Below are 18,575 nucleotides of genomic sequence, written 5' to 3'. Positions count from 1 at the left end.
GTCAGCTCTACCGATTGGGAGTTTTGTCCTATTGTTTCAGAGTAGACGGAACAATCAAAATAAATCGTTTTACACATGCATATGGGATCAAATCCTTTCTTAGGAACAATGGCCATAATCAACTATAACCGAGTCCCTCCATATGGTGAAAAACATAATCGAGACTTCAAAGTAATTCAGAGTCAACAGTTTGTGCTTTAAGATGTCCTGTAATTTTGCTACTTCAACTAGGAAGGTAACCGCAAATTCTCCAATAATATATTTTTTTTTTGTAAAAGGAATTTTTTTCATCTATATTTTCTTTACAATAAATGTATATTCATGCATATAACCATGATACATAGTTTAAATTTTTCTTGATTGCTCTTGGATAGAAAAATGTTAAGTCACTAAACAGTGTCATATAAATTGTAAAATACAACCCTGAGTGCTTTTAAAACTTTTGTTTCCCAAAGTTTGTAGGATGACGTAGTATTTTATGTGTCAGTGGATGGAACCTATATCCACGCCATATAAAGGACCAGGTGAAAGTGTTATGTACAATGAATAGGGCTCTTATGGAAAGACCATTCAATACGTATCTGTACCTGGAAAATTCATGGCATGTTGTTAGAAATATATGATTAACACAATTGCGGTAATAAATATGAGAACATTTAATGCTATCGAACTACTAAGATTCAATTTTCAGATATATGGAAGAATATGGAAATGAGTAAGTCTTGAATTCCTTTTCTTTTAGAGATGTTTGCAACAAATATTTGATTTAAATGTGCTCCAACAAGTCATCAATGGCATTGAGGTAAGTCTCAATTTGCAGACTGTACTAAACATATTATCATAATCTGCATGGAAGCTATCAAAGAGCATCAAGTTCACTAAAATAAAGGTTCTATTATTGCAGCATAACTACAATATGAACTTCTTTAAGAAAAATAAGAAAAAGTATATTTGAGTAACAGTGGTCCTAATGACACTTAAACACAAACCACGAGAAATTCATGTATATCCGTGCCTATATTACCAGTTTTTATCCCTTCAGCTTCAAGAGGATTAACCGACGGACTCAACTCCCTGCTTTCCCAATTTCAGAACATCCTCTGGTGGAAGTATTTTAATATACCACACGTTATTCACAAATGACCTGGATTCCAAGCTAAATAAGTCAGATAAAGAAGACAATGCATAAGACAAAGCACTCTAGGCACATAACAGAAAATTTGCATTAAACTATATAAATACTAGGGGCTCACGGAAGAGATAAATACTATTCATTATTTTATTGATCTATTGCTTATGTAAACGATGCTAAAAGATCCATATAAAAGAAATGCAATTATATAACATTATATCAACATTTAATGCTATTAATAAATTTAACTAACTATTGATTAATCATAATCTTGTGTCAGCTACAGGTTCTTGCAAGTGGCAGAGAATATGTTTCTAAGGGAGAGATATATAAGAAATATTATTAAACAAATTTGATGAGACAAACTTTTACCATACTAATAACTTTACAGCAAGGCAAGAGGAGAATTTTTTTGATTCATTACATACATCAGTAAAGGCAAGAAGATACGTGACCACCTTTCGAAATTTAGAAAGTCTAGATACTGCCAGATTTGGAGGGAGGAGACACAAATGGAGTTTCTTAGACAGATATATGAGACAAAGATTTGTGCATTTAGATGAGATTGTTTAGGAAATATTGGATAAAACTGAGAAATTTCAGCATTCTATGGCTCTTTTTTCACACAAAAATGGATACAGTTGGTGTATTATCCTATAGATCCAACTCCCAACTGATTGATTGTGTCTGACTGATTGTGTCTGTGTGTGTGCATGTGCGTGTCTCTGTGTGTGTGTGCATGTGCGTGTCTCTGTGTGTGTGTGTGAGAGAGAGAGAGAGAGAGCAATCAAAATAGCCAATTCCCCAGATAAACCACTAAGAATAAAAAGACAATGGTAGGTAGTCTTCAATAGTCAAACACAGACATTAATACAGAGATACGGGGTATTTTGTGAACAAAAATCAGAGTATGGAACATTCTCAGAATATTCCTAACATTCAAAAGCCGCCTCTTTTCTTCATACATTATGGATAAAGGGACCATGAGTCATTGTTTGACATAAAAACATGCAAGATCACAGTGTCAGATGAGATGCAATAAGTTCCAAACAACCAAGATAGTTCTGTTTAGACATTCAATGGTTTCAGCAGATCCAGATTGCAGATAACAGTTGAATGGTAAGAAAAGATTACCAGATTCACGCATTAATGCCTCAAGAATCATGTCATCATGCCAAGCAATAGTTAAACTTTTTCATCTTTAATTTTGCATCCGGACTTCTCAGTATAATAAGGATACAGAATGGTTATTATAGGAAACCAATTTATAGAATGTTCTAGTGAAAAAACAAAAAAAGTCTGCAATATCTGCAGAAGTGTGTGAGTTAACTATGATTGCACAAATTTTTTTCATTCCTACTGAAACAAGGGAACTAATATTTAAAACCAGTCGAAAGAGATGTTTATTGAACTTGATGTAATAGTACAAATGAAACAACTAAAAGCTTTTTGGAAGACCTATAGCTCAAAACAGCTATTAAACAAATCAAAGAATGAACAATGCTGAAGAGCGAAAAGAACAGCTATTGACTGTATTGATACGTCATAAGAATCTGGAAATGTGGCAAGGTATAGATAAGATGTGCAAAGAGAGTGTTAGAATAATATAATATTCTTTTTGGTGAGAGTAAATAAATGTTTGGTTGGACTTCACATCCTTTGTCTACTGCAACATGATCTGATTTCCAGTAGGCCACACAGAGCATTGGCAGATTGTCAAAGCCATCCTTAGCCTACAATTCACAGCCTCAGCTAACCATATAAGCAACTGTTCTAGTTTAAAAGATAGAACTAATGATTGGGAACCAATGAACAAATATTCCTGTAAAATAGCATGAAGGTTCAAATGGCTCAAATTCTATTATGACACGGAATTGAATATATACAGCAAGTGTACAAATGAGATCTCATGATTCATGGGTCAGTTACAAATGAGCTGTGGAATCTAAGGATCAAAAATACAGGAAAGGAAATATTACAATATGTACAAAATAAATCTGGATGGATCTTTGGTGTAGAGGGATTTTGCCATGTGCTTTTGAATGTCCTTGATTTACTCTTAACACTCCCCCTCATGTTTGGCCCAAGGGAGATGCCCAACTTGCTGACAAGGCAATGAAATTGATCATGACCCAAATCTTTAGTAAAGACATCTAACTAGTTGACTAGTAGAAGGTACATGCTTTGTTTGAAAAACCCCATCTTGAATTTTTTTCACAGACCAAGTGGCAATCTATTTCAATGCGTGTTAAAGTACTTGTGGAAAGAGAGGAAGAGAGAGAGAGACAGAGGAGAGAGAGAGGACTTTATTATTTCTATTTCAATTTCATTCAATACATATTAGAGGTTATTTATACCAATGTACAAACTCCATATAAGAAAAATAATAACAACTGATATAAAATCATGCTAACAAGGAAAAAAGATTCAAAATCATACTAACAAATGAAAATACTATGGGATCACTTTAACAAAGAAAATTATTATATGTTGATATGTGATTGCTAAAATCATGGTAATAACCCCCCCTCCCAAAAACACAAGATGGTACTGTAGGTGCCAACTTGAGTTTAGAAATATTTTTTCCTTATAGACAAAACCACAGAAGAGAAGATCGGCGCGCAAAGAGAAGACAGCAGATGGTTTGTTGTAGCAAGATGTCAATAAAAGAGAAATCGAAGAGACAAAGATCAATGCAAATACATAGGATTTATGTGTAAAACCCTTAAATCAAGGAAAAAACCATGGATGGAGAAGGATGGAGATATTCAATATCTTCAATCGTGGATATTACAAAGTACAAGGTAAAAGAAAAACACAAAAAATACTCATGCCTCAAAGACAACATATCTCACCAAATTAGATACACCGAGATATAATCAAAATCGGATTGGGCTACGCTCCGCCTAACAAGTTGGAAAGGCCCCTATTATCTCTGTGGCCAGTGCTAATCTAAATACAAGACATCTCTGCATGGTCGATGATCCTCACAGACAAAAATGCCACAGAAGAGAAGGTTGATGCTCAAAGAGAAAACAGCCAAAGGCCAATGATCCTCACAGATAGAAACATCATAGAAGAGAAGGAAAAAAACCTAAATCGGACGGTGAAGAAGCCAAAGGCAAAAAAAAGCCCAAAAAGAAGGAAAAGACCTCAAACTAGGCGGCGAAGGAGCCAGAGATAGAAAACATTCAACGGGAAGGAAAAGATCTCAAATTGGATAGCGAAAGAGCCAAAGGCAGAAAAATGCCCAAAGAGAAGAAAAATATTTCAAATTGGGTGGTAGAACTAGAAACAGAAAAATGCCCAAAGAAAAGAAAAAAGCCTCAAATTGGACGGCAAGGAGCCAAAGGTAGAAAAACGCCCAAACAAAAGGAAAAGATCTCAAATTGGGCAGCAAAAGAGCAATAGATAGAAAAACACCCAAAAAGAAGGAAAAGGCCTCAAACTAGGTGGTGAAGGAGCTAGAGCCAGAAAAATGCCCAAAGAAAAGGAAAAGGCCTCAAAATGAATGATGAAGAAGCCAGAGGCAAGAAAACACCCAAAGAAAAGAGAAAGGTGGTGAAGAACAACTGCGGATTCATTTAAAAACAAAGGATCTTTGAGTCTTAATCAACCAAAAAATAGAAAATCTGCAATTCTATTTAAAAACAAAGGATTTGCAAGGAAATAGATATCGATAGATCGGCAATGGTGGCCATAGCAAAGATGGAAGAGATGATGGTCGCATATTGGTTGATTGATCACTCTGATACCATGTTAAAATATTTGCGGAAGGATAGGAAAAAAGAAAGAGAGAGAAAATATGGGACTTTATTATCTTTGTTTCAATTTCATTCAAAATATCTCAGAGATTATTTATACCACTGTCTAGACTCCATATAAGAAAAATAATAACTGATACAAAATCCCGCTAACAAATAAAAGATGATACAGAATCGTACTAACAAAGAAAAATATTATATGGGACCACTTTAACAAAGGAAATTATTATGGTTGATATGCCATCCCTAAAATCATGCTAACAATGTGTTTGGTTCTTTTGTGAAAAATAGGGTTCGCAGCAATGTGTAAAACCACTTGATTATCACAATATAAAGTGGACAATTGATGATAATCAACTTTCAGATCGTTCAACAAGTAACATAACCAAGTTAGCTCACATGTAGTAGTCTCCATGGAGTAGCATTCAGCCTTTTGTAGAGGGTTGTGAAACTATATGTTGCCTCTTTATTTTCTGTGATACCAAACTATCAGCCAAAAATGCAATAGCCTAAGGTTAAGCATCGAGTTGTAGGGCAACTCGCCCAATCAGTCCCAATTGGCGGAAAGATGAACAGGACCTTTGGAAGAAAGTAGAATGCCACGACCAAGGGTGCCCTTTAAATAGCATAAGACATGCAAAGTAGCATCCATATGTGGTTTCCTTGGCTAGTTCATGTATTAGCTAAGGATATTAGCTGAGTAGACAATGTTGGGACATGTAACAATTAGATAAATGACTCACCCAATAAGCCTATGGCAGGGTGAACGATCAGAAGTAAAGTTCCATCCAAATTGTTGAGCTTCGAATGCTGTTCCATTGGAAAATCAGAAAGTTTTACACCTAAGTAACTAGCATTATCAAGTTATGTCCAGAGTATATTTTTGTTGACTCAAGAAAATACCATTTTGTGACTAAGCTAGCTCAATTCCATGGAAAGACTTAAGATGACCGAATCTTTGATATGAAATTTAGAGTTCAAGAAAGGCACAGCATGATCAATCATAATGGATTCACCGCCAGTGATGATGATATAATCAATGTATACCAAGATAAAATTGTGGCTAGCACCATAATGCTTCATAAACAAGTAATCAACTGTGGACTGTGAAACCGGCTTCAAAGAGAGTGGTTGAAAACTTTGCAAATCAGTTTCATGATGCCTATTTCAAACCATAAAGAGTATTACAACGTTTGCAAACATGATTCTCCCCCTTACTAGAAAAATCTGGAGGTAAAGTCATGTAAACTTTCACATGCAGATTGGCATGTAAAAAAGCATTGTTCACATCTAGTTGATATAATGGCTATCCCTTGTTAGCAGCTACCGCTAAAAGACACCTCACAGTGATTAACTTGGCAATTGGTGCAAAAGTTTTCCACCTCCCAATGGAAACATGGGCATGGTATTTGACTTTGTAAACCCATTTGCAGCCTATGGGTTTCTTTTTTGGTGGAAGAGAAGTGACAATCCAAACATTGTTCTCTTCCAATGCTCCGATTTTTTTCTGCTACCATGGCATCTCTCAAATGTGAATGCTTCACTGCTTCGCTAAAAGTTCTAAGTTTAGAATTATAGCATAAAGCTGAAACAAGAGCAAGGTGAGACATGGAAAAATGTCAAAGAGTTATGGTAGTAACATATAGGGTATTTAGTAGGATTCACCAAATTGACCCAAACCAGATGGTTCAAGGCTTGTCGGATTGTACTAGCACCTATCAGCATGGTTCTGGCATGAAATTTGGAATGCCAAAGGAAAGAGAGGAAAGGAGAGAAAGGGGGGAGGAAAAGAGACGAAGAGAGAGAGGGAACCCCTAAAGGGCAGTCGAGGCTGCTAGAGGGCCGCTGCACCTGCTAGAGGGCCAACAAGGAGGAGAGAAGGAAAAGAGATAGAATGACATGGGGAGAGGAGGAGAAGAGAGGAGAGGAGAGGAAAGGAGAGGGAGAGAGACCCCTCGAAGGCTGTTGGAGGCTGGCCGACGCCATCAGAGGGCCTCTATGCCCGTTGGAGGGCCGGAAATGAGGAGGAAAAGATGGAGGAGAGAGAGAGAGAGAGAGGTGGGGAAAGGAGAGGGGAGAGGGAGAGAGACCCTTCGGAGGCTTGCCGAAGACTCGCCAATGAAGTTGGAGGCTGAAAGTCGCCAATCAAAAAAGAGGCCAAGCCCCTATTTCATATTTCTTAGGGAATAACACTATTGCAGACTTCACCTAATAACCCATTTTTTATTTTACTGACCCATAATGAAGTCAACAAACCTGTTGCCAATGACTTCACTATTAGCGAAAAAAATAAAATCACAAATTTGTTATTGAACGGAAGGTGGGGCAAAGGATTCGGGCCTCTACGGCTCTCCGGTAGCCACCGCTGGCCTCCACAGGTATTCCCGCCCTCCTTTTCTCCTTCCCTCGCTCTCCCTCCCCCTCTCTCCCCCTTTTCCTCTCTCAATTCGGTCCATTCAAAGTTCTCTGCTCCTCTGGTCATCCGAGGGCCTCTACAGCCCTCCGATGTCTCTGCCATCTCCCTCTCCTTCCCTCCCTCTCCCTCCATCCCCCCTCTCTCTCAATTCGGTCTGTTTAAAGTTTCTTGCTCCTCCGATCACCCAAGGGCCTCCATGGCCCTTCGACGGCCACCACCGACATCTCTGTCATCTCCCTTTGCTTCCCTCCCTCACTTTCCCTCCCCCTCTCTATCTTTTCCTCTCCTATTCTCCTTCCCCACTTTCTTTGTCATGTTGGGCCTTGTACAGAACGATACAAGGGCATACTGAACCATATTGCCAACCGACCAACATGAGGTCCAATTCCGACATGGAAAACCTTACTATTTAATACCTTTAGACATCACTCTTAAAGAAGCCAATGGAAAGTGGCAATGAGTAATTGTGGAGCACTCAAAATCATTCATCTGACATGGGATGGAATGTTGTTGAGAGGAATGAGGAGGGATCATGGGAGCATAAGAGTTGTCTTGAGGGGAAATGTGGGACTCAACAACAGCATGATTGCATTCATTGGAATTTGAGAGATTCATTTGGTCCGTATTAGAACCAGGATTTGGTACGGTTGCTAGAGAAGTATCAAATGAATGTGGGGGTGATATCTCACATGTTTGTTTATGAATTGGTAAAGGAACAACAAAATGGGTTGGAGGATCAACAAGTAATTTACAAAAAGAAAATATAGATTCATTAAATTTGATATCTTGGCTACTAAAAGTGTTGTTGTTATCAAGGTCATAAAGCTTATGTCCCTTTTGACCATATGGGTACCAATGAACACACATCATCGAGCTTGAGCATCAAATTTATGCTCGTGTGGATAGTATGGGCATAAGCTAAACAACTAAGAACATGAAGATGCTTGTAAGTGGATTCAGAGTTAAAAAAATTGTTCATGTGGATTCTTTTAATTTAAAAAAACATAAGGCATTTGGTCAATTAAGTAGGCAGCTATAAGAAGCAGCCACCACGAAAGGACAAAGGCAAATATGCATTCTTCATGCTCGAGCAACATCAAGTAAATGCTGAAGTTTTCTTTCGACAACTCCATTTCATTGAGTTCTAGCAAAAGTATGTTGTTGAAGGATCCCACGTTCTTGAAAGAAGAAATTTAAATCTTGGGAAAAGAATTCAAAACCATTGTCACTTCGAAAATTTTTTAACAAAATGATTAAATTGACTTGTCACCATGGTTATGGAAGATTTAAAAAATGAGATACTTTTGATTTGTGTTGCACCAAATATACCCACCTGAAACAGGTGTAATCATCAACAATTGTTAAAAATAATGTGCACCAGATAAACATGGTACCAAGCATCTTACCCCAAATGTCACAATGAATTAATTCAACTGGGACAAGTAGAACATGAGCTAACAGAAAAAGGTGGTCTAGTTTGTTTTACCAAAGGGCACACACTACAGTGATGTGTTTTGGAAACAGAGATATCATTATTTGACTTGGCAAGGAAAAGATAACGAGAGCATGATAGCTGTCCCAAATGCCAATGCCAAGGATAGTCAAAAGCACATGGCAAAATTCCTGGCATATGGCAAAATTCCTCTGCACCAAAGATCTGAATGAGAGTTAGAAGGTGGCTTGCCAACTAAATTGGGAGAAGGAGAGGTTTTACTTTCACCATTAGCTAAACTGGAGAAAGGTGATGTTTTACTATTAGAGAGTAGGACAAGTAGCTGTTTGTATTGATCATAAGTCAGAGGTGGTGCTTTAGAAGTTGATGCAAGTTGACTTTCAAGAGGATGTAATTGAGTCACATCAGCAGCTTTCTTTGGGTAGCCATTTAAAGCATAACATTGAGCAAGAATGTGGCCTATTTTGTTGCAATGGTCGCAGCAAGGTTGTTTATGATGCAGCTTGCAACAAGCATTAGAGCCTATAGAGGAAGGACGTTGTACTGCAGTAGCTACAAAACTAGCAACATCAGTTGTTTGCTCTGTGGTAGCCACAATATAGGCATCAAGCATAGGAGGGATCTGTATACTCCTTTGATGCTCCTGTTGCAAGATTAAAGAGTATGCCTTGGTAACTAAAGGCAAATGATCCACAAAGAGGATTTGGCTGCGAATAGCGGCACAGGACTCGTTCAAATTTGCAAGAAATTGCATCAGTCATTCCTGATGCTGCATGCCAATATACAATTTCAAGACACCACATGAGCATGTTGGAGGGACAGTATAAGTAGATAATTCATCCTAAAATGCCTTGTGATGCTTATAATAGGCTGCCACAGATTTCAGGCCTTGCTAGAAATTGATAATCGACTGGCAAAGTTGATAAATTTTAACAACATTACATTGAGAACATCTGTTATGAAGATTATTCCACACCTCCAAGTGTTAGAATAGATGATCCTATCATCTGGTCATGGAATCAAGCCATTGACAAAACTGACTTTGGTCTTCATGGTGAGAGCAATTAACATTGCCCTACACCAAGTTGGGTAATAGTGACCATTCAATGGGCTTGAAACTAGGATGTTGTTAAAGGTAGTAAGGGCTCGAATAAGTGTCAAGAAGGAAAGATTCATGAGTGGTGGTGGAAGAAGAATTGTTGACCATAGTGTTTGATTGATTGGTATTGGAGGTCATAGGTTTCAAAGGAAGCAAACAAATGAACTAAGAAAATTTTGAGTGGGAGGAGGAGGAGAGGGTTAATGCTTTAAAACCATGTAAAATAATATGAAGGCTTAAATGGCTCAAATTCTATTATCACATAAACTGAATATGAACAGCAACTGTATGAAGGAGATCCCAGGATTCATGGGTTAGTTACAATAAGCTGCAAAATCTAAGGGTCAAAAATACAAAAAAGGAAATATTACAATATGTACAGAATAAATGTAGAGAAATTTTGCCATTTGCTAGGAATATTGTCATGTGCTTTGGACTGCCCTTGATTTATTCTAACAAATCCATTACATAAACATTTTACAGAACACTAAGGGGTACACTCTACTATGCTTCTGTTAAGGCTAAAGGATTTTGTTCACATCCTCAACACCTTCAAACATCCTTCATCGACACTAAAGGACCTTAGATTTCAAACATCTTAGGTACAAAAAGAACTTGATAATGATATGCTGACATGACTGTACCATTATTTAGCACAATAATACAGTTTAGTTACACTAGCTTGGGCTGCTACTATAAAATACTACTCCATTGCATCGTGTTGCAATAGTTCATTTCTTCCAAGATACTTCAAATTCCTTTCACTTTTGCCACCTTGATACGACTGTTCTTAGTCTTGTTTTTACCCACCATATCCATCCTTGTATTACTCTTTCTTGTGCTATAGAAATTTCTAGTATCCAGGTTAAAACCTCATAAGGCCAAATCTACCATCTGTTGTTTGAAGGCTGAAATTATTTGAGCAAAATAAGTTGAAAACAATTGTCAATTTGAGACCATCTACATCAGTTTGAGCATGGAAGTTCAATTTCATAATTTCTTCAAGCAACAGTTTTGATACACCAGATACTCTAAACATATTTTATGCAATACTTCCATAAGTAAACATTACTGAAATCTGTAAGTAATATAATTTAATATCTAGTAGGTTACACACATGCTTCTCTAACAGAAGCTCATATACCCTTGCATTCAGGAGACACACAACTGCAAGGGGCGCCCACTCAGATTTCCATATTTGACTGGGGCACCCCATATACTTGCCAAAGTGGACTGATATCCTACCAATTAAGTCTGATTTTATTGAAAAAAAATCAGATTAAAAAGGTAGAAATCCTTATGAGATAAGGATGTACCTTTTTTAAGTTAATTGGATTCCTGATTTGGATCAAGGACCTATATAAAGAGAAGATGTCCTAGGGTTTTTAAATTTTTTTTTTTATTGATTAAAAATATATCTCTCTCCCTCTCTCCTTCTCCACACCACCCCTTTTTTCTCCTCTTTCCAATGCCCAAAAGTTGGGCATCCCACTTCTATACACGCCAAGAGTTGAGGAGTCTCCTACGGCGAGGAACGAGGAGAAAAAGCTGCAGTTCAAAGGGTTGATTTTGCAGTGAAGATCAAAGAGTTGATCGAGGTTCCGAAGGACTGAGATCCTACTCGGAGAAGAAGGATCTACTACTACTCCTTCGAGAAGATAGATTCAAAATTGATCCCGATGGATACCTGTAGAGGCCAGACACGTGTGCGGCTCGAGGACTTTCAAATCAGCGATCATCGGTAACGGTGAATTTCTACCCACGCAAAGATATTGAGATTTGATCTCATCTTAATTCTAATTTTCAGATTATATGTATGTCTTTTCTCCTGGGCTTGGATAGGATTAGATAAGATTTAATGCATGTGGGGTTAAAGGGTTTAATCCGATTATTTTTCTGCTGCAATTGTAAAGATTTTTGAAATCTACATATGCACCCTACCAGACTTTCTAACAGTGGAATCAGAGCCACTGATTTTTAAAGACACATATGAGCTGATTTTTGTCTTAGATCTGAAAGTTTTAGTGATTTAAAATTGATCTTGTGCTGATAAGGTTGTCCTAATATAGAGTTTACCCCCTATATTGTAAAAATTGTCCTAGCACAAGATTGATCGGTTTTAAAAACTATTTTCAAAGTAATTAAATCAATCTTTTAGATTTGAAAATTTGCAGATGTGATATGTCTTATTTTATGTTTAGATCTGAAATTAGAATGATTAAAAATTCGTATCAAACTGATATAGAGTTGTCCTGATATAGAGTTTACCCCCTATATTGAAAAGGTTGTCCCAGTTTGATGCGAACCGATTTTTTAAAAGATGTTTTCAAAATATTTTAATCATTATTTTAGATCTGATTTTACATGTATTTGATATGTGTAATTTTAGTTTTAGATCTAAAATTTGATGTATATGTGATACATATTTTAGTTTGGATCTGAAACTACATATATATATATATATGACCTTAGGTTTAAATCTGAAACAGTTTCAAGATCATAAGCCACTAATGCATGCAATGAAACATAATCTAAAAATCATTTTTGGATCTAAAATTATGTTATTGCTGTGGGTATGGGTTGAACAAATTAGGTCTAGTGATCAAACTACAATTAGAATCAAATTGATTAGATCAGGCTAGAACCCGTTGTCGATTTTGAGCAGTTGATTGAACCTAATCAATGGTTGATTAGAATTAAGTCAAAAGGGCTCAAAATCGAGTTTGGTTATAGTTGATCGCATCGATTTACATTTTGATGTGAGTTGATTGACTCAAGACCGAATTTAGCTCAGTGATTCAGATCCGTTTCAATAGGTTAACCTGATCGATTCTAATCGACCAATTTGATGTCTAAGATAAGTTTTTAGATAGTGGTTATTTAATTGGTTCCGTTGTCTGATCTGCCCAATTTTGATTGGTGTCTAAGGAAAGCAACAGAGGACCCCCACTCATCTTAACTTATCTGGCCATCTTGGGAGATTCAGTTTCGTGTTAGGTTACTTGTTGACTCAACTTCACCTATACCGACTAGGCTGGTTAGACATGTTGATGTGCTGACCTGAATTTAATCAGTCGGATGTCATATCTGCTGATTTAGAAGAGACCTAAATCTAAATCTCCTCATTAAATATTAAATCTAAAGGTCTTCCATCGTTGTAGAGATGCAGGTGCCTTCCTGGCATTGATCGTTCTCGGCTGGTTACAGTGGTTCGGTTGCATTGAGAAGGTACAATCACTTTATTGACATTTGATGTCCTGAGATAGAAATGGGATTGGGCCCAATAACTGTTAGGTGAAGATCCCAATGACGGCTTTGCGCCTGCTGGTGAACAATGGGTCTGACTTAACTAAGAAATGTACCAATAACTGCTAGGTGAGGTCATAGGACTTAGAGACCAAGCCCACTGTATTTTGCTTAGTGAAGCAATGGATAAAGTGTTGTCCACTCATTGGTCTATACTCACCAATAACTATTAGATGAGGTTTGTATAGATTAATGGAACCGCAGTACCCACTTGAAATCAATCGCGTATAGATTTCTGTTTCTCCATCCAAGTGTGAAAAATTCAAGAAAATAGTGAGAGCTTTTGTTTGTTTTTAAAATCCTTAGAACAAATATTTTTATAAGTACAAACATCTAATTAGAAACGGTTCTTTCTACAAATAACTATGTCGAGTTCCAACCCTTTAGCCCGTAGCCTTGATATCAATTGGTTGATCGATACGAATTATAAAGACTGGCTCTGAAATGTGAGAATCGTTCTCAGCTCTAAGAAACTCACCCATGTCCTTGACCAGGATGCGCCTGTGTTACCTGCTCGTCCATCCCCTGATCAACGAGCTATACTTGAGAAGTGGATGGATGAAGTAACAAGGTAAAGTGTTATATTTTAGCGTCCATGTCCAATGAACTTCAGCAGCAGCATGAAGACATGACTGCCAGAGAGATGCTGACTCATCTGTAAGAGTTGTATGGTGAGCAGAGTCACACAGCTTGCTTTGAGGTCTCCCGAAGATTTTTCAAAGCGAAGATGTGTGATGGACAATCCGTCAATAATCATTGTTTGACAATGATCAAGGACATCGAGGAACTTCAAAAGCTCGGCATGAACATGGACAAGAAATTGCAGGTGGATCTGATCCTCCAATCTCTTCTTGATTCATATGGGCAGTTCATTGTGAACTACTATATAAACAAAATTGATAGCACTCTGCCTGAGTTATTGAATATGCTGATAACAATAGATGGCACCTTAAAGAGTTCAAAGGATACAGTTCTGACTGTAGAGCGGGCTTCCTTCAAAAAAAAATCTTCTTTCAAGAAGAAGAAGCCTGTGAAGAACAGAAGAACGAGACCAAGCCCAAGAAGTAGGTTCCGAAGAAGGCTAATGACAAAGGAAAGTATTTTCATTGCAACGTCAAAGGCCACTGGAGGAGGAACTGTCCGGCCCACCTGAAGACTGTCAAGAGCAGGAAGAAGGATGGACCTTCTGAAGGTACATATGATATGCTCGTTATTGAAACTAATCTAACGGTTTCCTCTTCTTCTAGTTGGGTTCTAGATTCTGGATCAAGTGCTCATTTGTGCACTTCTATACAGGATCTTGAAGAAGTGAGAGAGCTGAGGAAAGGCGAGATCACTCTCCGAGCCGGCAATAGAACAAGGGTTGCTGTTGTGGCCGTCGGACCTATCCTCTGCGATTATCGTTAGAAGTTAGTTTAATCCTTAAAGACTGCTATTATGTACTTGTAGCCAGTAGGAATTTGATTTCCATCTCTGTGCTAGCATAGGATAATTATAATTTTTATTTCAATAAAGATATATATTCAATTAATTTCGAAAATAAAATTATTGCACGTACTTTCTTAATTGACGGTCTTTATCATTTGCATATGGATGCGAGTATAACTATTAACAAGCAAATTGTGAATGCCATAAGGTCTAAGAGACTTAGAGATAGGATTAGCCAAAAGTATCTGTGGCACCTTAGGCTAGACCATATTGGAGAGGACAGACTCAACAAACTAAAGAAAGATGGTCTTCTCAGATTATTGACTTCCGAGTCTTATCCAGTTTGTGAATTGTCTTCAAAAAAAAATGGCCAAATTGCCTTTTGTGGAACAAGGAGAAAAGGACCACTGAGATATTAGCCTTGGTACACACTGACATGTGTGGTCCAATCGATGTACAAGCCAGGGATGGCTATGTCTACTTCATAAATTTTACCGATGATTATTCACGGTATAGGTTTGTATATCTGATGCACCGAAAATCTGAAGCCTTTGAAAAATTCATAGAGTTCAGACATGAAGTAGAAAAACAGACCGAAAAACCCATAAAGGTTCTTTGATTAGATCAAAGAGGGGAATACCTCAGTGAAAAATTTTGGACCTATCTCAAAAATAATGGCATAGTCTCACAGTGGACACCACCAGAAACACCTCAACTCAAAGGAATATCCGAAAGAAGAAATCAGACCCTATTAGATATGATCCGATCCATGATGAGCTTCACAGACCTTTCTATCTTTCTCTAGGGACATACATTGCTTTCTACGATTCATCTTTTGAATCGAATTTCTTCTAAATCCGTTCCTACCATACCATATGAGTTATGGCATGGTAAGAAGCCAACTCTTGGATACCTCAAGATTTAGAGATATCCGATCCATGTCAAGCAACAGCAGACGGACAAGTTAGAGGCTAGATCCTTTAGAACTTGCTTTATAGGATATCCTAAGAAAACCATGAGATACTACTTCTATCTTCCTGAAGATCACAATGTGATTGTGAGCCGTCGTGCCGTCTTCTTAGAAAAAGAGTTTATCCAAAATAGAGGCAGTGGGAGGAAGATTGAGCTCGAAGAGAAAGTCTCTAAAGAGCATCGAGTTCAAGAACCTGAATCCAGTAATAAGCCAGTAGAAGTGATACCTCCTCCACCTTGTAGATCAAGTAGGATCTCCCGTCCTCCAGAAAGGTACTTAGATATTCTTACAGAAGATTTAGAAGAAGCATTCCTTGTGGAGATAGGGACATTAGGAATGATCCCAAGATCTACGATGAGGCAATGTTAAATATAGACTCCAAGAAATGGATGGAAACGATAAAGTCAAAAATTGACTCCATACATTCCAACCAGGTTTGGTCCTTAGTAGATCCATCTGAAGGTATTATACCTATTGGGTGTAAATAGATTTACAAAAGAAAAATAGGATCAGATGGTAAGGTAGAGACCTATAAGGCAAGGCTAGTTGCGAAAAGTTATAGTCAACGTGAAGGCATTGACTATCATGAAACCTTTGCATCCATGGCCATACTGAAATCCATCCGTACTCTGCTTGCGATAGCAGCCTTTCATGATTATGAAATTTGGTAGATGGATGTGAAAACTGCCTTCCTAAATGGATATCTTGAGAAAGATATCTATATGGAGCAGTCTTTGAATTTCATATCCAGTGATAATAATCACAAGATCTGCAAGCCGCAAATATCCATATATGGACTTAAACAAACATCTTGAAGTTGGAACACTCGCTTCAATGATGTAATCAAAACATTTGATTTCATCAAAAATGAGGAGTCATTATGTACAAAAAGATCAGTGGGAGCGCTATCACATTCCTCGTATCGTACGTGGATAACATCCACCTGATTGAAAATGATATTCCCATGCTGACATCGGTTAAAGTATGGTTATCAAAAAAATGTCATGAAAGACCTACGAAAAGCTTCCTACATTCTTAGTATAAAGGTCTATAGAGATAGATCCAAGATGATAGAACTCTCACAGCGAATGTACATAGTATTGAAAAATGTGTCCTAAAATCAATCATCTGACGATTGTGCTAACTATAATTGTATATGAATTGATAAATAATAAAAATTATTTGATATTTTTTATCATAAAGATACATCTTCTAACGAACTCCTATGTTGTGATGAAGTCCTTAGGACTACTTTGATCGATAAAAGAAGATTTATCGCGTAGTCCTTAAATTGGTTCGCGACCAAACGATACGCTATGACTAGGACGATAGCGATATCAAATGTAGGTCGTTGTGTGCCATATGCATTGATTGTCCTCGTAACCAAATGGTATGGAGATACTGGTATGGCATGCAGGTGAGATGTAAGAGTACATCGCCACTGAACGTGACCCACTGCGGAGCACTCTACTGTCAATGATAGCTCACGAAGAGTATGGGTATAAGTGTCCCTCCGATCTGAGATCACCACGGTGACTTGCAAGCAACTCACTATACTTTAGTGTCAAACTGGGTTTCTAATTCAGTGATGGAAGATTTCTGAGTACAGTCAAGTACTTGTCAAGTCAATGCGTGAGTCAGAATGAGATTGATCCTTCCAAATTAGTAGGAGATATCATCAGTGTATTTCAATTTAGCAAAATCTGGGTCCGGATATCCATGTGATGGATTTGAAAAAGAATGAAATACAATATGGATGACTTATCTAGGATTGACAGTTAAATCCTATGTCGTCCTCGAGCATTAGGATCAAAGGAATGAATTATACGGTAATCATACGCCAATAGATTTTTGAATGTTACTTTGCCATCATTCGACCTATCCGAACGTCGGGTCATCATTGCTAGATCGTTACGTCGATTGGTTCAGAAAGGTGTTTCTATGCTACCGACTTAAGTTCGAACCTATGAGGTCACACTCAAAAGAAGTTTCTGACTGATCATGTGGCTGATCAACGATTGAGAATCATTTAAGGACTTAATGGTCAATTCGATTGATTGTTAACCTTATGCAAAAATTGTATAAATTAATTCACTAAGTGTTATGAATTAATGAAGGATTAATTAATCATTAAATTACTAATTAACTTAATTTGATTGAGCAAAGAGGATTAAATAAAATCTAATTGAATTAGATTCAATTAGGTAATGAGATGACCTAATCGTCAAGGAAGAATTGTCCATGATTTGATCAGAATTTTAGTTCAATCAATTCCTAATTTGATTGAGATTTGATTAAGAATTTATGAACCTAATTAAATTGGATTTTATATATTTTATTTGGACTAAACCGGATGTGATTTGATTTGGATTCAAATAAAAAAATTAAGAGTCCTTATTGGAATAGGACTTTTCTCTCTTGCACCAACCCAGTTTGCATGCCATATATCTCCACGCACAATTATTTTGTATGATATTCTTTCATACCAAAGAGTCCTTTCTCTTCTATATCTCACGTCCAAATCTGATTTGGTTTTGATAAAAGGAAGGTTCTGAAAGTGAATTTCAAAATATTCCTTCTCAGGAGAATCTGTTCTCATCCAGATCAACCTCTTTACGCCAATAAATTTTTTTCTCCTTATATGTGTGAACATTTTGAGAAAATTTTTCGTGGGAGATCAGTTGGAGAACTGATTTATCGTGGAAAAATATGAGGAGCATCCAATATTTTTTTGGCGTATTTTGGGATGTGGAATTGTGAAGGGAGGCGAAATCCTATAAGAGTCCAGGATCACTAGGACTCTTCATCTCACCCCCTTACACGCCTATAAAAGGGGCTTTTATGATTTCTTTTGTATGTGTAAGATACCAGAAGAGAGTTCTTCACGTGATAAAAGTTTGGGCATGGTTCATAGTATGAAAAATAGAGAGGATCCTCTCTCTTCGGATGTGCGCAAAAACTTGAATTTCAGATTTTTGGTTCTAAGGATTTGGAAAGAGAGAAT

General features: G+C 37.3%; 1 protein-coding gene across 1 annotated transcript in view; it reads right to left on the bottom strand.

Moving 5' to 3' along the window:
- Positions 1-18,575, bottom strand: part of LOC105034684 (auxin response factor 12) — a 160,353-nt gene that overhangs the window by 38,465 nt on the left and 103,313 nt on the right. The window contains exon 14 of the mRNA XM_010909924.4: positions 1,025-1,144. Within this exon, the coding sequence (XP_010908226.1) occupies positions 1,054-1,144 (91 nt within the window). The 3' untranslated portion in view covers positions 1,025-1,053. The remainder of the gene's footprint in view (positions 1-1,024; positions 1,145-18,575) is intronic.

Source organism: Elaeis guineensis, chromosome 4 (assembly GCF_000442705.2).
Source record: "Elaeis guineensis isolate ETL-2024a chromosome 4, EG11, whole genome shotgun sequence".
Classification (NCBI taxonomy): domain Eukaryota; kingdom Viridiplantae; phylum Streptophyta; class Magnoliopsida; order Arecales; family Arecaceae; genus Elaeis; species Elaeis guineensis.
Note: the sequence above shows the minus strand (reverse complement) of the source record. Positions and strands in the feature narration are given on the sequence as shown.